General features: G+C 35.6%; 1 protein-coding gene and 1 non-coding gene across 23 annotated transcripts in view; one reads left to right on the top strand and one right to left on the bottom strand.

Annotated features, from left to right (window-relative positions):
* ZNF638 (zinc finger protein 638) overlaps positions 1–24752 on the bottom strand; it is a 143745-nt gene that overhangs the window by 6686 nt on the left and 112307 nt on the right. For all 22 annotated transcript variants that reach the window (XM_086323860.1, XM_086323861.1, XM_086323862.1 and 19 more), the window contains 9 exons: positions 23202–23333; positions 17497–17625; positions 16284–16325; positions 15620–15754; positions 13012–13137; positions 10212–10249; positions 3652–4870; positions 2985–3050; positions 187–1141 (listed from right to left, as the gene is read on the bottom strand). In XM_086323860.1, the coding sequence (XP_086179986.1) occupies positions 187–1141; positions 2985–3050; positions 3652–4870; positions 10212–10249; positions 13012–13137; positions 15620–15754; positions 16284–16325; positions 17497–17625; positions 23202–23333 (2842 nt within the window). The remainder of the gene's footprint in view (positions 1–186; positions 1142–2984; positions 3051–3651; positions 4871–10211; positions 10250–13011; positions 13138–15619; positions 15755–16283; positions 16326–17496; positions 17626–23201; positions 23334–24752) is intronic.
* On the top strand, positions 13788–13859 carry TRNAC-GCA (transfer RNA cysteine (anticodon GCA)). Its single transcript has one exon. It is a non-coding gene; the product is annotated as a tRNA-Cys (tRNA).

Here is a 24752-nt window from a genome sequence, read left to right as displayed (position 1 = left end):
TTTTTTTCTTGAGATACAGTAACTTAGGCATAATATCTGAACTAAGACAACTTTGTGAATCTTGAACATATTTCTTTGGAAAGTATCACTTGGCCACAATTATATCAGTAATACTATAAAATATATTAAAAAAAATTTAAATACAGTCCTCTCACAAAACAAAAATTACCACTTCTAAGTATCTACCTGCTGAACGTCTTTCAATCATGGTTTTCGGATTTTCTTCCATAACATTCTCATTTACTGGGCCCACTTGAGACAGAGCTTCAAGTTTTGTCTTCTTTTTGTCCACAGTTCTCTTTTTTCTATCACCTCTCTTATCAGTGGGATGGTCATTTTTCCTCTGTGTTAACTCAATTTTTAAATCATTGTCTCCATCTTCTTCCTCTCCAACTTCATCAACAGTAACAAAATTAAGCTCTTCTTTAAGATTGTTAAAATCTGCCAGAGAGTCTTCATCCTCTTCAGTTACTTCATCTAAAGTCACTAAATGCAGATCACTGCTGTCATCCTGTATTTCATCTACAGTAACTAAAGTAGAAGGGTCTTCAGGCATCTGAGAAGAAATGAACCCAAGAGAATCCCTTCCAGTATTTCCCTCATCTCCTTTAGTATTTAAAGCACCAAAACTGATATCTGCCGACTCATTTAAAGGTAGCTCTTCTACTTCCCCAATTTCATCCACAGTTACCAAGCGTTCCTGTTTGAGAAGATCTTGCTCTTCAGCCACAGACAGCACAGTAACATCTTTAGTTTCACTGTGAGAAATGCAATCATCTTGATCAATTAACTCATCTAATGTAAGAAGTGAGTTTGAATTTTTAACCATGTCTTCCACGTTTATGTCATCTTCATCAATTACTTCATCCACAGTGACTAGAGCTTGTGCTAGCTGTGCAGCTGCATCTTCCTCTTCCCCAATCTCATCCAATGTTACAAAAGATAACTCTCCCTCAACCACACGAGGAGCAGAGATCTTTCCCTTCTTCTTCTTTAAGTTCAGTTCAGAGGAAGGGGTATTTTTGAGAGCTTCTTTCCTTTTTCCCTTCAGTGGATTCTGCTTGACGTGAAAAGGATTTACTTCTTCTATAACCTCATCCACAGTAACAAATTCATCCAAATTAAATGGAAATAAAGGTTCCTGTTGGAAAAATTAAAGAAAAAAAAATCAGAACTGTGAATAACTGCTGATAACTGGCTAGGTCCCAAATAGTTTCAATAAATGTGCATGACATATCTATCATTTGTGAGAATTTCAAGAGATATAGTATGAGAATTTCAGCATAGAGATGTTTCCTACAGCTGAAATTATTTTTCAAAGCCCCAAAAAGCCAAAGAGTAAACAATGCCAAAGGTAAATCCTAACAATATCAATCCAATTTCAGTAAGATTACAATTATTTCCTAAATGATGTATGAATTTTAAAATATGATGCACAAAAATACTGCATTTAAAGCACTTATCAAACAATATAATGTAAAAGCTTACAGCTTCCATATGTTAAATGATATCTTCCAAGAGTTTTGGAGACTTCACAGACTACTAAAAGCACTTCAAATGAAACTAGAAAGTTAACAGCTAACTAGATTGTTCCACTGATGAATTTACACATATAATATATATTTTAAGATATGTAATATTAAGATACAGGCATACTTTGCAGATACATTTTTTACAAATTGAAGATTCATGAAAACCCCGTGATAAGCAAGTCTACTGGCTCCACTTTTTCAACAGCATCTTCTAACTTCATGTATCTGTCACATTTCAGTAATTCTCACATTCAAACATTTTCATCATTATTATATTTGTTATGATGATCTCTAGTTAGTGATCTTTGATACTTCTATTTACAAAAAGACTGTTATTGAAGGCTCAGATGATAGCGTTTTTTGGCAATAAGGTATTTTAAAATTAAGGTGTGCACATTTTCTGAAGACACAATGCAACTGCACACTTAACAGAGTACAGTATAGTACAAACATAACTTACATGTACTGGGAAACCAAAAAATTCATGTGACTCACTTTTATTGTGATATTCCTTTACTATGGCAATCTGGAATCAAGCCTGTAATATCTCTAAGGTATGCCTATGTAAGGTTTATGTTTTGAGAACGTTACACAGAAAATTTATTACTAAGATTTAATGACAAATATAACTACACGTAAAAAAAAATTAAAAAGAAACAGTTATCTGTGATTTGAAAAATGGTGCCAATACTAAAGAAAATAAATTCCTGGCAGGCCTCCTACGCATTTAGTATGCTATCAATGGCCAATTACTAGCAAACATGATAATGGCATTAGAATACATACCCCATTAATTTCGGGGCAGGAGGGGGAATCTGTACGCAATTGTACGATTAATTTATTAAGCCATGAAATAAACCATAATCCTTACTTCTGGCTTTTTAAACTAGTAACATTTCTCCTTGCTCTAATAAAATAGGCTCAAATTTATCCCCTACCAGAAGAAAAAAGTAAAATAACTGAAAAAATAATCTATGAGTAACAGAAACCTAAAATACCGAACAGCCAAATAAAAATTATAGTATGTTTATTTGGCAGTAGATGTCAGTAATCAGAAACTAAATCTTAGAGCCCATCTAGTTAGGGTATATTGAACTATACCAAAAGGACTACAAATTGGAGAGGACTCCAGTCAAAAGTCAATCTCCTTTACACACAAGATTTTATTCTGTATTATAACTTATTCCTATTGAGGGGAGACTGGAGGTGTCTCCCTTTCTAATTCCCTTTCCATCCTTATGTAACTTTTTGCTCCACACTAAGAACACAAACTATTTAGCTTAGCTCAAGGTCAGAAAACAAACTGGTAGTAAGGTCGAAATTAAAATAAGTCATTCCTGTCCCTTGCTCTGTATCAAGCTAATTATTATAGGAGAGACACAAGTTACAAGGCAGACGAACTCTTACGGAATGATGGAACAGATGGGTCCATATTAGTGGACTGTTTCTTACCTCTTTGGATTTTGAACTTCTACCAGTGGTATTTTTAGGATTCTTAGTGTTTTGCCCTGTCAAAGTCTGAAATATTAAATAAGAAACACAGAAAAACAGAATTTACAACTAATTATTAATGTCCTTTAAAACAAACAAAAAAAGAAAGCAGAAAGCAAATATTACCCAAACACATTCAATGATACAAATATTTAATAGGTATTCCAAGTGAAGTCAACAATCATTTAACGGTACAGGCATCATCTCCATAAACTGTAGTTCAACTCAGTTTTACTAATCTTTTCTTCTCAATAGCTACAATGTCTATCAGTAAGTTGATAAATGAAGCTTCAATTTAAAAGAGAAAACGGTTTCCCATTTCAGAAGCAGGATGTTAAATCACTGCAGGAGTGTCACTGCAGAATTATTTTTAAATCCAAAGTTTTATTACTGACCATATTTTATCCAAATAATGCTTTCACATGTTAATAAATTACAAATTTCAGCTTATTATTCTAAGTGTCTACTGGCTTAAATCAATGGAGTCATTTAAGAAAGGGAAAAGGGAGCTTGGGGGCAAAAGGAGTGAGGAGATGAAAGTATAAAACGGAATTACATCTCCTACTCCTTAGCTACAATAGAGAGACTAATCACTTCAAAGACACTTAGTTCTTCCTACCCTCCTCACCTTATTGTTGCTGTCATCCCGTTTCATGATGGAAGGTTTAGCCTCTGTTTCCTGAGGCTGTTTTGTAACATCCCTGTAATCCAGTTTAGAATCTTTGCCTTGCAGGGCTGAGATCCTTCCACTGCTTCCTCTGGTAACACCGCTCTGAATGGGTTTTAATTTACTGCTGTTTTCAGCCACGCCTGACCTGGCACTTGTAGGTTTAAGTAGACCCGATTCCTTGGCTGAAAGCCTCTTTTCAGCATTTATTTGATCTCTGAGTACAGATTTTAGAAAACTTTTCTGGTTTTCAGATTTTGAAGCTGTAGCTCTTGCCTTTGTAGAAGAGACCACATCAGCCTTGATGCCTGATTTACTGCTAGATGCATTTGATGCAACCAGCATACTGATTTTACTAGTTTCATCAGGCTTATTGGCCTGAACCACTGTTTTATTTGGACATGCCTTGGTCACTGAGTTTTCTGCAGGCTTTTCTTTCACTGCAGCTACAACCTTATCCAGCTTCTCTGTAACCATCCTATCATTCTTCTCAGCTTTCTCTCTTCCTGTTTTCAGATCCATTCTGGCTTCCTTAGTATTTAATTCATTCTCCTCCTTCTCATCCATGTTAGTTTTTTCAGAAATTCCCTTTGTGCTCACTGCCTGCTCATCCCCAGTGGAAATTCCAGGTACTAAGGCCACAACACAAGTAGATGGTACTATTTCTGAAACAGTTTCTTGTTTGTCTACTTCAGCTACAGCTTCTATCATAGACTCTGTAATCCCAGAAAAGAAATCTGCTTCAGATGGAGAGTCTTCTAGAATTCCTTTGATGTTCCTTTCTTCTATAAATGTATTATCAGAGGTTGATAACTCTGTTTCCGGGTTAATAATTTCTGTCTCTTCCTTCTCAAAGTCACCGGTATACACCTGCTGATTTAAAACAGATTCCCCTACATTTTCAGTGAATAAGTCAATACTGGCTGACGTGGATGCTACAAGAGGAATTTCCACTTTGACCTCCTCTCCTTGAGTTTCAACTTCAACTGTTTCAAGAGCAAAATCAGAGACACACAGTGTTTTTTCTGGTTCTTCCTCAAAAGGCTCTTTCTGCTGTATAAAAGTTCCTGTTTGAACGCTGGGAACAGATTCTTCTTCAACCTCACTAGGTTTAATAGAGGGACTATCAGCTGTTGTTTGCACCTCACTTTCATCAACTGGACTGTTTTTCAAGTCAGGGCTATAAGTATTTAAAAACAAAAAGAATACAAACAAAAACACAAACAAAAATCAAACTATGATGAGAATTCAACCATTATAAATAACCCTGCCTATGCTAACTGTCAAGACTTCCTAATGCAATAGTGATAAGCACTGGGAAATCCAGTCAATCAACATTAAAATGGTTAAGAAGTTTTGATGTAAATATACAGATAACATAAAATTTTAAAAAGAGCCTCCACTGCACTAAGGATTTCCTTTGAGCTCAATGAAATAATGGCAATATTATGACCACTGGTATGAGCCTTTTACCCACGTAAGTTATAACCATTTTTTCCCCCCCTGTGTCATTACCCCCCGCCCGATATTAGAAGGCTAAATGTGAATTCAAGACATTGCAAATTATTAGATCCTAGCTTCCCATCAGTAAAATATGTTCATGGTTCATGTAACTAATGACTCATGCTTTAAAATTTACAATTCTCTAAGTGAGCCTTACCAAAAAGGAACATAAACAGAAAGTGCAAGTTCACACTCTTAATATGTCACCTCTTTCTTTAGGATATGAAACAGATTTGTTTTTAATTTCCCAAGAACTGTATTTGTTAGTAATACTTATAAGAAAACTTTCTTGGGAAATACCTTTTAAATACTCTTGTCAGAAATTTAAAGTTAGTGGCAAAGCTGATAAGATCACCTTTACATAAACATGTAGTCTTATTATAAAGTGTGTAGGTGCCTTTGCTATATCACAAGAAAGATGTTAAAATCTTTCCAGTTATAGAGAATAATTAAAGATATGCTACTCTTCAGTTACCACAAGATGATGTATTATCTGTGTCCTGAGACATTAATAATATTTCAAAAATTTGGAAAAACTGCTATACATTAGGGTCTAATCATATGAGCCAATAAACAATTTCTCCCTCCCTCAAAGACTGTAAACTTAAAATTCCAAAAGAGAAAACTTTCCTAAGAGATCAGAGAAACACCTCTTGAATAGGAAAGCTGTTAAGGCAAACAGTTTCAAGAATTTATTTAAGTTAAAAAGTCAGCAACCACAGACTTTAATCAAATAATATTCTATTCATCTGTATAAGCTACCCTTTGTATACTTGAAAAGATTTAAAGACTTTTATTTGAAATAATTCACATCCCTTATATTAAAATATAAAATGGCTGACATTTGATGTCCCAAATTCTAACACATCAAGAAAAAACTTGTTGCCAAGCACAAATATGACAAAGATGAGAAAAAGCTGTGATATTCAGTTAAAGCAGTCATGTAAATATTACTTCTCAAAACGTGAGCTTTCATTTTTAAGTTTCATTTTTAAGAGACTGATTTCCAATAATGATTTAATTCAAATTCCTGCCTCATTACAGAACTGCACAGTAACCCTAAAGGCTTTACAAGTTAAGACTATATGAAACTACCAATTTATCGGGCTTTAGAAAGAGAAAACTGGTGATTTTGATTCCTGGCTCTAGGATATAGCCAAGTCCTTCCTGTCTACCATATTTCAATTTTGTCAATAAATTTAAAAAGCTATTATCTTTTTAACATAATGAATCACTATGCAGGTCCACACTTCGGACAGACAGCATGAGCCTACTTGGGAAAACAGCTTAATTCTGTATTTGTTCTTGTGTGTCAGTCTTTTAAAATTATACTGCTTTCTTCACAGGATTCAAATAGTATCTAGTTTTCTGGCTAATATGGAAAAAGTTTCAGTGTTCACCAAGTTAGCTTGGAGAGTCAGTTTGAGAAGTCAGATAAGTGAAAGTATTAACACCAGAGTCAAAAAACCAGTCTCTTAAAAGATCAAAGAAAACAAAGTCATATTCTGGAAACTAGACCAAAAAAGGACTTCAGGAAGGCAGGATTCAGTACAGAGGTATCTAATTTCCCATTCCTGTCCTATCCCCATCCCACCATAACACTAGGGTTTCAAAACCTTCAGAAAAGGTATACAATAAAAGTTGGCCATGAGATCAAAGATTAACACCATACACACACTTTCCATGTTTCACAATAAAGGACAGAAACTGTAAGGACCTAACAGAAGCAGAAGAGATTAACATGTGGCAAGAATACACAGAAGAACTGTACAAAAAAGGTCTTAATGATCCAGATAACCATGATGGTATGGTCATTCATCTAGAGCCAGACATCCTGGGGTGTGAAAGTCAAGTGGGTCTTAGGAAGCATCACTATGAACAAAGGTAGGGGAGGCGATGGAATTTCAGCAGATCTATTTCAAATCCTAAAACACGGTGCTGATAAAGTGCTGCACTCAATATGCCAGCACATTTGGCAAAACTCAGCAGTGGCCACAGGACTGGAAAAGGTCAGTTTTCATTCCAATCCCAAAGAAAGGCAATGCCAAAGAATGCTGAAACTACTGCACAATTGCACTCATCTCACATGCTAGCAAAGTAATGCTGAAAGTTCTCCAAGCGAGTTTTCAACAATACATGAACCAAGGACTTCCAGATGTTCAAGCTGGATTTAGAAAAAGCAGAGTAACTAGAGAATCAAATTGCCAACATCCATTAGATCATCAAAAAAGCAAGAGAGTTCCAGAAAAACATCTACTTCATCCACCTTACCTGCCTTGTGAGAAACCTGTATGTAGGTCAAGAAGGAACAGAACCACAAACAGAACAACTGGTTCAAAACTGGGAAAGGAGTTAAGTCAAGGCTATATATTATTACCCTGTCTCTTTAACTTATATGCAGAGTATGTCATACGAAACACAGAGCTGGATGAATCACAAGCTTGAACCAAGACTGACAGGAAGTATCAACAATCTCAGATATGCAGATAATACCACTCTAATGGCACAAAGTGAAGAGGAACTAAAGAGCTTCTTGGTAAGGGTGAAAGAATGAAAAAGATGCCTTGAAACTCAACATTAAAAAAATGAAGACCATGGCACCGGGTCCCATTACTTCATGGCAAATAGATGGGAGAAAATATGGAAACAGTGACAGATTTTATTTTCCTGGGATACAAAATCACTGTGGATAGTGATTGCATCCATGTAATTAAATGGATTGCTTGCTCCTTGGAAGAAAAGCTTTGACAAACCTAGACAGCATATTAAAAAGTAGAGACATCAGTTTGCTGACAAAGATACAAAGCGATGGTTTTTCCAGTAGCTATGTGTGATGTGAGAGTTTGTAAAGAAGGCTGAGTGCTGAAGAACTGACACTTTCAAATTGTTGTGCTGGAGAAGACTTTTGAGAGACCCTTGGACAGCAAGGAGATCAAATCAGTCAATCCTAAAGGCAATCAATCCTGAATATTCATTGGAAGGACTGATGCTGAAATCTCCAATACTTTAGCCACCTGATGGGAGGAGGTGACTCACTGGAAAAGACCCTGATGCTGGGAAAGACTGAGGGCAGGAGAAGGGGTCAATAGTGGATGAGATGGCATCACTGATTCAATGGACATGAGTTTGAGCAAACTCCAGGAGAAATAGTAGAGGACAGGGAAGTGTGGTGTGCTGCAGTCCACTGGGTCGCAAAGTCAGACACGATTTAGCGACTGAACAACAACATACTTCCAAGAAACTTTAGAATGAGACATAACACTGAAGATTAGTTACAGCCACTGAGTTTTTCCCAACATTATTAATGAACTTGCAAACACTTCATTTTGCACCCTTAATCACATGATAAATAATGCTGACATGGGGGGCAGTTAGAACAGGTAAAATGCAGAATTTTATTAAATTAGTAATATATCCATGTGAGATTTCTTTTAAAAAGCAAACGCTTTACATTAATTATAAACAAGAGGATCATATTAATGAATTAGTATCCATAAGTGCTTTAACCAAAAAAAAGGAACAAGCACCAGTATTTTCTCAGGATCACTCCAATAAAGAAATGTGAATAAAAGAGAGAAAAAAAAGAAATGTGAAGTATTCAGCAATATCCCATATCTCTTTTCTCTAATGTCATGCATATCAGAAAAAAATTATTGCAAAATGGAAATTAAAAAATTATTAGTGCTAGAACTTTAAAAATTCTTTTTATAAGCTCAGACAACTATCTGTAAATTAAGACACACCTGATTTTAAAAGTCAAAACAATGAAAGAGAAAATGACCAAAACACATACAATACCTATTCTTTCACACATGAAAGAAACTGTCAAATGAAATATATAAAGTGGATTTTTGGAAGAGCCTACTTACTTACAAGCCAGTTACTGTGCCCAAACTGCAGGTCTATTTACACTACCACATGTGGCACTGTTATTTATTCAGTCCTTTGTAGGCTTTTAGCAAACACTATTTAGCAAAATAGCAAACACTGCTATTGGTTTCTACTTCTTAGGCATGTAAATATAACTGGTACAATGATGTGCAACTTAAAAAAGTCTGTGTGAACCCATATAGCAAATCTATTGCTTATAAATATACTTATAATCAGCTTTATCATTTAAAAGTCTCATTTGATAAAAACTGAGACAAAAACTTGTAAGAAATTCTGTTTTTCAGGCATCTTACAATTAGGCAGTGTATCAAATAATATAAACTTCCCATATTTAAACACTCAAACTCCTCCTTCAAATTGATAAGCTCTTACTACAACTGACTAAGAAGTAAGGGTAAACTCCTTACTATAAAAGAGAAAGAATTCTCAATGAGTGATTCCCAATGATGAGGAGTAAAATGGGGGTTTATTCATCGGTGGGACAAAGGTGGTAATGAGTATGGTATTTATCAGGATGAGAAAGTCACTAAGCAGAGGATATACCATATGTGGTCCAAAAAAGTGGTGAGTTACTAGTTTGTATAGACTCTGAAGAACAAACTTTCAACCTCTGAAAATATAAAGCAGTGTACATATTATTTTGTTTTATACCAAAATATACACTAAATAGTATCTTTTTCGTTTTAAAAACTCAATGAACTTTCAAAAGGTTCTACAAAAAAATTGAAAATTTACTATTGTGCCTAACTATTTTGGAATAGAAAAGTCTAGCAAATAGTGATAACACAGTTGAATTGTTCAAGTCTTAGCAAAACATTTTATAAAGAAGTCAAATTTACATATTTAATATAAACTGTGTGTATACATTCTCTTTTCCTTTAAAAAAAAAAACAATTCAGTAAATATCTGAAAGAGACCAAAAACAACACTAACAAAAGGCCCGAAAGTCAAACATAGGCCCCTAAAACCCCCAAACAAAACAAAAAACACCCTGACAACACTCATATACACACAGAATTATCATGAAAGATAAACTTTTTATTATAAGTAAACAACTACCATAAAATACAGAAATAAAATTCAGTAATTAACTTATAAAAAGTGTTAGCAAACTTAAAGAAACATACCTTTCCTTTCCTAGTTCTGGGTCTTTCTCAGCTTTCACCTGTAATATAATTCCATATTTTATTAGGGTCTATTCTACTGGATTTCAAATATTTAATTCATCAATGCAGTGTTTTCAGTTCTTAAAAATCTAAGCTAAAAAAGACAAAACCATACCTTAAAAATACATCAAAACAGGTAGTTCTCAGTGTCCATATAATTATCATGTTCTAGAACTTTTTCCCCCATTTTTAAAAGCTCTAAATAAGGTTATACAGAATAAATGATACACAGAAATTAATGAGAAAAATAAGTTTCCATAAGTACATAGGAAAAATTTTAACTTTAAAAGCCTGGCAATGCCACTTCTGCTAAGAATAAAAACCTGAAATATCAACATCTTTTTGTGTGAAATTATAATTTTAAAAGACTTCTATTAATATTTATAAGGGAGACTGCTGCTACTGTTGACAAGTCGCTTCAGTCGTGTCCGACTCTGTGCGACCCCATAGACGGCAGCCCACCAGGTTCCCCCATCTTTGGGATTCTTCAAGCAAGAACACTGGACTGGGTTGCCATTTCCTTCTCCAATGCATGAAAGTGAAAAGTGAAAGTGAAGTCGCTCAGTCGTGCCCGACCCTCAGCGACCCCATGAACTGCAGCCTTCCAGGCTCCTCCATCCATGGGATTTTCCAGGCAAGAGTATTGGATTGGGTTGCCATTGCCTTCTCCAAACTAGTTAAAAAGCTTTCTACACAAAACATATAGAAATCCTGGACAAATTTTAACAACAATCCTTTTAAACATATATCTGAACCACCAAGAAAGCAATGTCCTGGAGCCCAAAATGAAAGAAGCAGGAATTAAAATTCAGTGCTTATGTACCAAGCATTGATCCAGGCACTTAGGATACATCACTGAACAAAAGAGCAAAAATATCCAGGTTTCAGAACTTTTACATACTAGCTGAAGGCTTTTTTTGGGGGGAATCATGTGTACTGAACTGAGAATGATACTTCTTTAGATCTTGTCAGATTAAAAGCTGAGAACTATATTATATAAAAACTGAATAATATTTCTAGAGAGGTTCCTGGTGTGAGAGTTCACATCCCAGAGTAAAGGCCTTCTTTACTAGGATACCTGGTAAGGTATTGCGCCTACACTGTAATGATACATAAAGAAAACTAAAGATGGCAGTATAAACCCTATCCATAGTGCTTACCAGCAGTTTTCTCTTGAGAAAACTTCTTAGAAAAAAACCAACCTATATGATAGTGAAGGAAATCTATACCAGATACCTGTATTAGCTAACTTGCTTTATTCGTAAATTAGTCAGAGAGAAACAAATGCACCAAAGAGAACAAGTTAAGCATACAAAAAAAAGATATTTCAGAGAACTCCTTTAAAAAGAACTCTAAAGAATACTCTCTAAAGAACTGTTCTTAAAATTTTTAAAATTCAATAGGATATAGCATCCACAGTATCAGTACAAGTGCTACTTTCAGAAAGACAGAATATTAAACTTTGAAGAGAATATTCAAAGACATAAGAGAAAAATTTTCCTCAGGTGAAGAAGGAATATACTAATTTTTAGATCTGAAGAATGTAGAAAATAAAATCCAAACCAAGTTCAAACCTTGTTCACTGTACTTACTGATCCTCCCAAATCACCAAACTGTCCTTAAGGCCTTGGCGCTTATTTTCTCTAAAAACCTCTTCTCCTTGCTATGTTAGTAGAACTTGCTCTCTTCTTTCTTTTACGTTTCTCAAATAATTCTTTCTCACAGGGGCCTGACCAGTCTAAAATACACATATCCCCCTGGCATACCCGGTCATTCAGCACTCTGTATCCTTTTAGCTTGATTTGTCTCCACAGTACTTCACAGCACTTTTTAACCACCTGACACACACACAACGTATTGCAGCTAACCTATTTTATAATAGATAAGGTGTATATGTGTGTGTGAATTATCTACAGTCTGTCTTCTCCACTAAAAAAACAAACAATAAAAGAACAGTATGGGCAAAGAATTCTTCACCTAAACACATTATCAATGAAATAAGTAAGAGAAAAATAAAGTCATTTCCAAATATGCAGGGATTCAAAAGGTCTACTGGCCACATATACTTTCTGGGAAAATTAGTTGACAATGTATTCTAGCAAACAGAAAGTAATCCAAGAGAATAGGAGATACGGAGTCCAAGAAATAACAGATGTAACTCAGAAGACCAATAAAAAGAAAAGCAGAGGTATACAGGTGCTTAACAAAGCAAATGACCATAAATTCAGAACAGAGCGTGAGAAAAACAGCTCTGAGAGCAGATTCAAAAAATAGTAATTAAGTTATATGACCTGAGTAACACGACGACAGTGTTTTTACTATGGTGCAAGCCAAGAAACTGTAAAATTTTATTTCTTATAAAAGAAGAGAGTTTATAAGTAATTTAACAAAAGAAAAAAACAAACATCTATCAGGAGAAAGTAAAAATGGACTCAGTGTAGATTCTGCATTCTGGAGATAATCATGCTATGAATATTGAATTGCTCTGCATGTATGACCATATATGCTACATTTCCTAAGATTACCTCAATTTATTCTCATTTAGACAAATTCACAGTTTCATAAATTATAAAAACTGGAATAGTGATTGCAAAATAAAATTTTAAAACAAACTATCTGAACTCATAACCAGTTTGACTACTGCCCAAGAATAATTCTCAAAATTACTTTCAGATTATATCCTCTAGCTTTGGGAGAATAACCTTTATGTCTCCTTCATTTTCTAAAAGCACAAACAAAAACTGATACAAAATCATCTTACCTCTGATGAGTCCATCTTTGGAGATAATGTGCAGGTCAATACATGGTCACCTATGTTCTGTGGGTTTTGTTTCAGAAAGCTGTACATTGACTGAGCAGATTCAGGGCTATCTAACTGAAGAATTGCCTTGGAGAAGACAAAAAAATATTAAGTTTCTTAAAAAATTAAAAGTAAAATTACCATAAGATCTAGCAATTTCATTTTTTAATATATACCTAAAAAGAATTGAAAGCCAGAACTGGAGCAAGTATTTGTACATGCATGTTCATACAGTATTATTCACACAGTCAAAAGCAAAAAAAAAAAAAAAAAGGCAAAAGTAACCCCAAGTGTCAACCAACACGAGTAGACAGATAAAATGTGGTTCATGCATATAATGGGATATTTTATCAGCCTCAGCCTCAAAAATGAAGGAAATTCTGACACAGGCTACAAAGCATGCTGAAGACATTATGCTAAGTGAAATAAACCAGACACAAAGGGACAAATATTGTACAATTCCACTTATATGAGGTACCTAAAATATCAATAGTCAAATTCAGAGAGACAAAAATGTGAATGGTAGAGTGGTGGTTGCCAGGAGCTACGAAAAGAGGGAATGGGGAGTTCCTGTTTAATGGATAGGAAGTCTCAGTTTATAAGGAGCTCTGGAGATGGAGAGTGGTGATGGCTGAACAATAATGTAAATATGGTTAGCACTACTTTGACAAACATGATTTAAGAAATTTCTTAAACATGTCAAAGGAATTACTATCTACTACTTGGTAGATCGGGCTTCCCGGGTGGCTCAGATGGTAAAGCTTCTGCCTGCAGTGCAGGAGACCCAGGTTCGATCCCTGGGTTGGGAAGATCCCCTGGAGAAGGAAATGGCAACCCACTCCAGTACTCTTGCCTGGAAAATTCCATGGACTGAGGAGCCTGGTAGGCTACAGTCCATGGGGTTGCAAAGAGTCAGACACGACTGAGCGACTTCCTTTCACTTCACTTCTACTTGGGAGATCGGGTGTATTTTATGGAGCAAATACTGTCAAGTTTGCTATAAAATCCTTTTGAACTTTCTAGGTAATAAACGGTTGTGTCCATGTCTGCTTAGTCATGTCCGACTCTTTGCTACCCCATGGGCTGTAGCCTGCCAGGCTCCTCTGTCCATGGGATTTGGAATGGGTTGTCATTTCCTCCTCCAGGGCTCTTCTCAACCAAACCCTAATTTTCATGGGCACATGTGTGAATTAAGAAAAGACAGAGGGTACAGCAAATGTAAAAAGGATTTATCTTTTTGGCTTTAGCCAAATTATGAAAATAAGGAATGGTTATTTCTACTTCTTTACATATAACTTAACAGAGTTATCTCTGTGTGTTTTAACACTGGAAAGGACTTTAGAAAATACCTGGTTGACACTCTTTCCTTTTACAAATAAGAACTAAAAGTGTAAACAACTTAGCTAAGGTCACAAAGGTACTTAAGGCTAGATGAACTCAAGTCTAAACTTCCCCATAAGATAATGGTCTTTGCACACTTACCTTTCTACCTTGTGCAAGTCTCTATTTCCCCTTAAAACTAGGAGTTCTTCCTTCTTATTACAGCCCAGTAGAAAATAAAACGGTATATTATAATTCTGCTCAGAGACTGAATAATGTTTACAGTTCAGAAGTTGAATTAAAAGTTGCAAACTGTACTGAACACAGAGTTCAGCTACATATTCTACATCATGAGAAACACTGGGCTGGAGGAAGCACAAGCTGGAATCAAGATTGCAAGGAGAAATATCAATAACCTCAGATATGCAGATGATACCACCCTTATAGTAGAAAGTGAAGAGGAACTAAAAAGCCTCTTGATGAAAGTGAAAGGGGAGAATGAAAAAGTTGGCTTAAAGCTCAACATTCAGAAAACGAAGATCATGGCATCTGGTCCCATCACTTCATGGCAAAAAGATGGGCAAACAGTGGAAACAGTGTCAGACTTTATTTTGGGGGGCTCCAAAATCACTGCAGATGGTGAATGCAGCCATGAAATTAAGACGCTTACTCCTTGGAAGTCATGACCAACCTAGACAGCATATTAAAAAGCAGAGACATTACTTTGTCAACAAAGGTCCATCTAATCAAGGCTACGGTTTTTCCTGTGGTTATGTATGGATGTGAGAGTTGGACTATAAAGAAAGCTGAGTGCCGAAGAATTGATGCTTTTGAACTGTGGTATTGGAGAAGACTCTTGAGAGTCCCTTGGACAGCAAAGAGATCCAACTAGTCCATCCTAAAGATCAGTCCGGGGTGTTCACTGGAAGGACTGATGTTGAAGCTGAAACTCTAATACTTTGGTCACCTGATGCAAAGAGCTGACTCATTTTAAAAGACCCTGATGTTGGGAAAGATTGAGGGCAGGAGGAGAAGGGGACGACAGAGGATGAGATGCCTGGATGACATCACCGACATGATGGACATGAGTTTGGGTAAACTCCGGGAGTTGGTGATGGACAGGGAGGCCTGGAGTGCTGCAAGTTCATGGGGTCACAAAGAGTCGGACATGACTGAGCGACTGAACTGAACTGAACATATTCTCTAAAAGATATATATATACAAGCTAAAATAGAAGGGACCTTGTTACCTTGTTTTTATTACTCATGTATACATGGTGATCCACTTTCCCAAACTGAAGTCCGACACAAAGTACACACTGAAGTCCATCTTCCGGTAAGTTATCAAGATGTACAAATCGATCGTAAATTTTATCTATATTTACCTGTAGTTTTTTTTTTAAGAGACAGCATTAGAAACACACACACACACACACACACACACACACACACACAGCTGAAGTATCAAACTGTAAAACACAGATTAACAATAATTTAGTTTTTCTGAGTTTAGGTGACATCCCCTCGGAAGAGTAAGAAAATGACTATATAGGTAAAGATAATGTATTAATTTTATATCTGAATGATCAGTGAAACAATATACTAAAAAAAAGTATAATCTTTTTTCTATCAACATAACATTTACCCAAAATACCTAATATACCCAATATTTATCCAAGTCAGTTAATATGGTTCCAGAATCTAAAAAATATTTCACATTAGGGACTCCTTTATCCTCTATTTCTTTTTTTTTTTTTTTTTTACCAAGAGAAGACTCATATGACATCTCTATCACTTCAATTTTTAAAGCTAGTGCCAAGATTTTCTTTAATTCTTGACAGGTGAAAACAATAAAACAAACAATGTTTTTATCAGTTAAACAAGTGTACAAAAGCGTTTAAATGCAAAGTTTACCTCTGGGTCATTTTCTCTAATCAAGGTTGTAAATATAGCTTCCTAGAAAGGCAAAATAAAGAAGATTGAAGGTGCATACTCTTTCTTATTTATATATTTAATTAGTCAAGATTTATAATAAAATATGAACAAGCATTAATAACTACCTCATAAAATGAGAGTCAAGCAAAAATTCTGTTCCTTCCAAAAATCTTTCCCTGTTCCTACAAAAGTTAAGTCATACCTGACCATAGACTTTAATTCTTCTTAGTCCCCTAAGAACATTAAAGACTACCAAGAGGGTACCATTGAGGGAAAGACACTCAAATTCACATACAAGGAATAAGAGATCTAATTTAGCAGACACTAAGAGAACTCAAATTACAAAGCAAACTCGAGGATGAGAACACACAGAGATATAAGCTAGTGAAAAAAACATCACAAGGTTCTTAAGTGTACAGCAATTTGATGTTACTGAATTATATAAAGAGGCCAGGAGTGGCACAACACAAAGACATCAAAGCTGGAAGAAGCTAGCTGATGAAAGCTTAAATGTACAGAAAACGAACTTTACCTTATGGGACAAGAATTCTTAAATTTTTTTCTCTTCAATGCTGACATATATAAAACTACCCCAGCAATTATATCACATTAGAATGATTCTGTATGGAAAGCTTTTTCAAAAGACATGCGTTTCCACCTTTCTCTAGAGATTCCTAGTGTCTCTGCTTCATGCCTCTTAGCAGTAAATCTTTGTAGGCCACACAGAAACAATGAAGGATTTCTAAATTAGTTAAATTCAAATAAATTTGAATTTTATGCCAGTGTCATGACTTTGTGAAAAAGGTTTTGAGAAAGACAAAACTGAAGGCAGAGGATATAACAAATAACTATTTTTAGTATGAGTTTTAAAGAGGTGAAGCAAAGGTGAATGGGATGAAGAGAGAAGAAATTTCAGAAGTTAAAATAGATCAGACCTAGCACGAGCCAGTTATAAGAAATGAAAGGAAATAATCCCTTCCACCATACATGAGGGATTGGATTCCCTCAGTATGGAAGTAACTCTCAAACAATGAGATGGGAGACTATGGAGAAAAAGGAAGATGCTTTCTTAGTGTCCGAGAAAAAACACATGACCCAAAGAAGAAAACTAGAAAACAAAACAGACTATAATAAATTTGATTAAAAATTTTAATAATAGTCTAGTAAATACCATGGTAAATCTATTATTTACCTCGTCTTTTAAATTCATGTTTTCAGGAGCCATACTTATTGAGAGTTGATTTCCATCCATTGATATTGGGAAGCAGGTATAAAATTTTATCATAGAATCTGCAGATTTTCTATTTATTTCTATAAATGCCTTTTAAAATAGAAATGACAAGAACAAAAAAAAGTCTTATTAAGTTACTTCTCCTTAAAAAATTTAATACTTATGAGTCAAATGAATTTCATAACTTACCAAATATTTTTAAAATAAAAAATGCATTCCTTAGAAAGGTGAGGCATATACACTAAGAACATTACAACTAAAACCAAAAAATAATGACTGAACTCATAAAGCAATACTAAAGAGGAATAACAAGGGACACTGTAGTAAATGACACTAAGGAAATCTTATTTATCTTATTCATCACTATATCCTTACTACCTAGAGCAGTATATAGTATGTAGCAGACAATAAACGATCATGAATCAAGAAATAAACTCAATGATTGACAAAATATGAGAAATATGAGGAAAGAAAGAACCAAAGAAATGTGTAACGGTTATCAAGTTCTGTTCTGTTATTTTCTTAAGTATAAAATTGGAGCAGCGTACAGTTTGGTTTCTAAAACCAGCTTGAACATCAGGAAGTTCAGGGTTTACATATTGCTGAAGCCTGGCTTGGAGAATTTTGAGCATTACTTTACTAGCGTGTGAGATGAGTGCAATTGTGCGGTAGTTTGAGCATTTTTTGGCATTGCCTTTCTTTGGGATTGGAATGAAAACTGACCCTTTCCAGTCCTGTGGCCACTGCTGAGTTTTCCAAATTTGCTGGCATATTGAGTGCAGCACTTTCACAGAATCATCTTTCAGGATTTGGAATAGCTCAACTGGAATTCCATCACCTCCACTAGCTTTGTTCAGAGTGATGCTTTCTAAGGCCCACTTGACTCCATATTCCAGGATGTCTGGCTCTAGGTGAGTGATCACACCATCGTGATTATCTGGGTCGTGAAGATCTTTTTTGTACAGTTCTTCTGTGTATTCCTGCCACCTCTTCTTAGTACCTTCTGCTTCTGTTAGATCCATACCATTTCTGTCCTTTATCGAGCCCATCTTTGCATGAAATGTTCCTTTGGTATCTCTGATTTTTTTGAAAAGATCTCTAGTCTTTCCCATTCTGTTGTTTTCCTCTATTTCTTTGCATTAATTGCTGAAGAAGGCTTTCTTATCTCTTCTTGCTATTCTTTGGAACTCTGCATTCAGATGCTTGTATCTTTTCTTTTCTCCTTTGCTTTTCGCTTCTCGTCTTTTCCCAGATATTTGTAAGGCCTCCCCAGACAGCCATTTTGCTTTTTTGCATTTCTTTTCCATGGGGATGGTCTTAATCCCTGTCTCCTGTACAATGTCACGAACCTCATTCCATAGTTCATCAGGCACTCTATCAGATCTAGGCCCTTAAATCTATTTCTCACTTCCACTGTATAATCATAAGGGATTTGATTTAGGTCATACCTGAATGGTCTAGTGGTTTTCCCTACTTTCTTCAATTTAAGTCTGAATTTGGCAATAAGGAGTTCATAGTCTGAGCCACAGTCAGCTCCTGGTCTTGTTTTTGCTGATTGTATAGAGCATCTCTATCTTTGACTGCAAAGAATATAATCAATCTGATTTCGGTGTTGACCATCTGGTAATGTCCATGTATAGAGTCTTCTCTTGTGTTGTTGGAAGAGGGTGTTTGTTATGTTATCAAATTGCCAACATCCGCTGGATCGTGGAAAAAGCAAGAGTTCCAGAAAAACATCTATTTCTGCTTTATTGACTATGCCAAAGCCTTTGACTGTGTGGATCACGATGAACTGTGGAAAACTCTGAAAGAGATGGGAATACCAGACCACCTGATTTGCCTCTTGAGAAATTTGTCTGCAGGTCAGGAAGCAACAGTTAGAACTGGACATGGAACAACAGACTGGTTCCAAATAGGAAAAGGAGTACGTCAAGGCTGTATATTGTCACCATTTAACTTGTATGCAGAGTACATCATGAGAAACGCTGGACTGGAAGAAACACAAGCTGGAATCAAGATTGCCGACAGAAATATCAATAACCTCAGATATGCAGATGACACCACCCTTATGGCAGAAAGTGAAGAGGAACTAAAAAGCCTCTTGATGAAAGTCAAAGTGGAGAGTGAAAAAGTTGGCTTAAAGCTCAACATTCAGAAAACGAAGATCATGGCATCTGATCCCATCACTTCATGGCAAAAAGATAGGGAAACAGTGGAAACAGTGTCAGACTTTATTTTTGGGGGCTCCAAAATCACCGCAGATGGTGACTGTAACCATGAAATTAAAAGACGCTTACTCCTTGGAAGGAAAGTTATGACCAACCTAGATAGCCTATTCAAAAGCAGACATTACTTTGCCAACAAAAGTCTGTCTAGTCAAGGCTATGGTTTTTCCTGTGGTCATGTATAGATGTGAGAGTTGGACTTTGAAGAAGGCTGAGCGCCGAAGAATTGATGCTTTTGAACTGTGGTGTTGGAAAAGACCCTTGAGAGTCCCTTGGACTGCAAGGAGATCCAACCAGTCCATTCTGAAGGAGATCAGCCCTGGGATTTCTTTGGAAGGAATGATGCTGAAGCTGAAACTCCAGTACTTTGGCCACCTCATGCGAAGAGTTGACTCATTGGAAAAGACTCTGATGCTGGGAGGGATTGGGGGAAGGAGGAGAAGGGGACGACAGAGGATGGGATGGCTGGATGGCATCACTGACTCGATGGACGTGAGTCTCAGTGAACTCCAGGAGTTGGTGATGGACAAGGAGGCCTGGCGTGCTGCGATTCATGGGGTGGCAAAGAGTTGGACACGACTGAGCGACTGATCTGATCTGATCTGACAGTTTGGTTTTAATTTTCATACCTGGGTACTATTTAACCTTGTTCCATATGTTTGATAGTTAATGAGGTGAAAACAGTTCATATTTTTATTTATAGTTATAGTTTTAATAAAATGAGTTATCTCTTTATGTCATTAGCCAGCATATTTATCAAACTTTTAGTATTTTATAGCATGTTTATACAAATCTTCTGTTTCCCATTTACACAAATATTTTAAATCTTTTATTTCAATTTTCCTTTATGTTAATTTCAAAAATGTTTAAAATGTTTATATGAGTGAATCTGGTATTTTTCCACATAACATCTAGAAAAATATTTAATCTCCAAAAACTTAATAGTCTATTCAACTGATTAGACTTGATAGTCTAATCAAAACTGGGCATAAATAATCTAGATTTGTATTTGGATTTTATATTTATGCACATTCACTTCGGTATATGATGCAAACTACGAATCTGAATTATTCATTCCCAGAGTTTCACAATTTCCCCCATGTCAATGTATTATCACATAAAATTCTTATACTAAAAAAATGTATTCTTTTTCAATTTTTATCCATCTCAAAACATTACAAATAATGTGCTTTTTAGAAAATAGCTTTAATGAAATATAGTTTACATATCATAAAGTTCACCTGTTTAAGTGTACAGTTCAATGATTTTTAATGTAGAACTGTGTAACCATTCAAGTAATCTACTTCTGATATAAGGTAAAACTGAATGTAATTACTTACACTTACTATCCCTTCCTTCTTTGTTTTCTTATGTACACTGGTTTCACTCCCAAAAATTTCTAATGATCACCAACTCCTTTCTATAAGAATGCTATGTGCCACCACTCTGAGGGTGCTGTTTCCACTATTTAAACTTCACTGAACTTTCATGTCCTATAAATATCTCCTACAAGTTGTTCATTATTAACACATTTTGTTTTAAAATTACAAAAGCAATAAACACTTATTATAGAAAACTGAAGACATACAGATAAAACTAGGCTGGTTCTATGTACTGATGACTCCATCAGTGTGAGTCTGAAAATGGTTATTTCCCATTTGAGTATAAATGGTAAAAAAAAAAAAAAAAAGCAGAAATACTAGTAAAGACAGCCAAACAAAACTTTGTAAGTTGTTAAAAAACTATTATTAAAGTATTTTCTGTTAAATTTTCAAGCAAATTTTTAATGGGGAAATCCATCCTTCTCACCATAAAACTACACCTGATTATAGAATAAAACTTTAAAAATGTGATTAACTGTATTTTGTATTTTTTTTTAATTTTATTCTATTTTTAAACTTTACATAATTGTATTAGTTTTGCCCAATATCAAAATGAATCCGCCACAGGTATACATGTGTTCCCCATCCTGAACCCTCCTCCCTCCTCCCTCCCCATACCATCCCTCTGGGTCATCCCAGTGCACTAGCCCCAAGCATCCAGTATCGTGCATCGAACCTGGACTGGCAACTCGTTTCTTACATGATATTTTACATGTTTCAATGTCATTCTCCCAAATCTTCCCACCCTCTCCCTCTCCCACAGAGTCCATAAACTGTTCTATACATCAGTGTCTCTTTTGCTGTCTCGTACACCAGGTTATTGTTACCATCTTTCTAAATTCCATATATATGCTTTAGTATACTGTATTGATGTTTTTCCTTCTGGCTTACTTCACTCTGTATAATAGGCTCCAGTTTCATCCACCTCATTAGAACTGATTCAAATGTATTCTTCTTAATGGCTGAGTAATACTCCATTGTGTATATGTACCACAGCTTTCTTATCCATTCATCTGCTGATGGACATCTAGGTTGCTTCCATGTCCTGGCTATTATAAACAGTGCTGCAATGAACATTGGGGTACATGTGTCTCTTTCCCTTCTGGTTTCCTCAGTGTATATGCCCAGCAGTGGGATTGCTGGATCACAAGGCAGTTCTATTTCCAGTTTTTTAAGGAATCTCCACACTGTTCTCCATAGTGGCTGTACTAATTTGCATTCCCACCAACAGTGTAAGAGGGTTCCCTTTTCTCCACACCCTCTCCAGCATTTATTATTTGTAGACTTTTGGATCGCAGCCATTCTGACTGGTGTGAAATGGTACCTCATAGTGGTTTTGATTTGCATTTCTCTGATAATGAGTGATGTTGAGCATCTTTTCATGTGTTTGTTAGCCATCTGTATGTCTTCTTTGGAGAAATGTCTATTTAGTTCTTTGGCCCATTTTTTGATTGGGTCGTTTATTTTTCTGGAGTTGAGCTGTAGGAGTTGCTTGTATATTTTTGAGATTAGTTGTTTGTCAGTTGTTTCATTTGCTATTATTTTCTCCCATTCTGAAGGCTGTCTTTTCACCTTGCTAATAGTTACCTTTGATGTGCAGAAGCTTTTAAGGTTAATTAGGTCCCATTTGTTTATTTTTGATTTTATTTCCAATATTCTGAGAGGTGGGTCATAGAGGATCCTGCTGTGATGTATGTCGGAGAGTGTTTTGCCTATGTTCTCCTCTAGGAGTTTTATAGTTTCTGGTCTTACGTTTAGATCTTTAATCCATTTTGAGTTTATTTTTGTGTATGGTGTTAGAAAGTGGTCTAGTTTCATTCTTTTACAAGTGGTTGACCAGATTTCCCAGCACCACTTGTTAAAGAGATTGTCTTTAATCCATTGTATATTCTTGCCTCCTTTGTCAAAGATTGTATTTTGTATTTTAAAAATGCCTTAGCTTGAGACAGCTTATTTTGAGGTGTTGCTCTTAAACCCTTTGTTCCAAGTTTTGTAAAGTTAATATTTTTCAAAATGAGCTTGCAGACAACATGAATTCACAACGATTTTCAACTCTTACCTTTTTATGAGATGACAAAATCAAAATATCCTTTAAACCACCAAATGGTTTTACAAGGTTGGAAACTTCTTCAACAGAATATCCTTTACTAGGCAAATCAGAAATAAGTACCATACACATTTCTTCTGTTTCCTTCAAAACAAATTTAAGAATTGACATTAAAACTTAACTGTTATTTACTTAAATATTTAAGTTTTACATTGCAGATCACTGTTAGTATTTAAATTGCATTTAATATTGATTAATTCAGACAGTTGGTCTAAACCACAAATTAAAAACAAAACAAAATGCATTTTCCCACTCTGTAAGTATACAGAATAATTCTGTCATCTAGTCAAGGTCTTTAGTTCTCTTTCGTAACCATTATTTAAAAACAAGTTTAAAAACATAACGCTGCCTGTCTTTGACAATAACTCTTTCATGTACTGTTCCCATTCCTGTGCCTTGTGATGCTAATATTTGATGCTCCAAATCAGCTCAGTTCAGTTCAGTTGCTCAGTCGTGTCCAACTCTTTGCGACCCAGGCTTCCCTGTCTATCACCAACTGCTGGAGTTTGCTCAAACTCATGTCCGTTGAGTCAGTGATGCCGTCCAACCATCTCATCCTTTGTCATCCCCTTCTCCTCCTGCCTTCAATCTTTCCCAGCATTAGGGTCTTTCCCAATGAGTCAGTTCTTTGTATCAAGTGGCCAATGTAATGGGAGTTTCATCTTCAGCATCAGTCATTCCAATGACTATACAGGACTGATTTCCTTTGGGATGGGCTGGTTGGATCTCCTTGCAGTCCAAGGGACTCTCAAGAGTCTTTTCCAACACCACAGCTCAAAAGCATCAATTCCTCTGCGCTCAGCTTTCTTTACAGTCCAACTCTCACATCTATACAGGACTACTGGAAATCAGGGCATATCCTTTTATCATACTGAGTAAAATAATCCCTTTTAAGCAATATAAAAAAGCTTACCTAGTCTCTTAGTATCCTTACTCCATAACCCAATCCTCACTACAAAATACTTTCACTTCTGCCTTCTCTTCTCTTAGATCTATTTTATTCTTCAAGATGACTCCCCCCAAAATGCCAACTTTTCCTTTAGTGGATGTTGGGTGAAATCCACAGAAGTGCACTATAGTAAATTTGGCAACTTCTAACTTTTCTTTCTGGAGGGTGAGAGGGTAGGAAATTATAATTTTCATAAGCTAGTTGAGAATGATTTTTAAACAGCATGCAAACTGTGTTCACAAATGATTCCTTCTAGAATGCAATAAGTAAATCTAAATATTCTACTGCTGCTTTAAAATATTCTTCTCAAACCAAAATAGTAAGTTAACACATACTACTTAACTACTACTTGAAGAATAGGGCAACCATTCTAATATGAACTTATCTTCAGCATCTGAATGGTCTCAAGATCTTAACCACTAATTTCTAAATTAATGCAATTTTAACATATTCAAGATGATACATATAAGCACAGGAAAACAAAGTGAACTTAAAGCCCTTGAAATAGAATTGCAAATGCCACTTGCTCCTCTAAACATACAAAAAATTAACTG

Source organism: Bos grunniens, chromosome 11 (assembly GCF_055505025.1).
Source record: "Bos grunniens cultivar Pamir isolate PY7600 chromosome 11, Bosgru_T2T1.0, whole genome shotgun sequence".
Lineage (NCBI taxonomy): Eukaryota > Metazoa > Chordata > Mammalia > Artiodactyla > Bovidae > Bos > Bos grunniens.
This window is presented reverse-complemented; position numbering and strand designations above follow the sequence as displayed.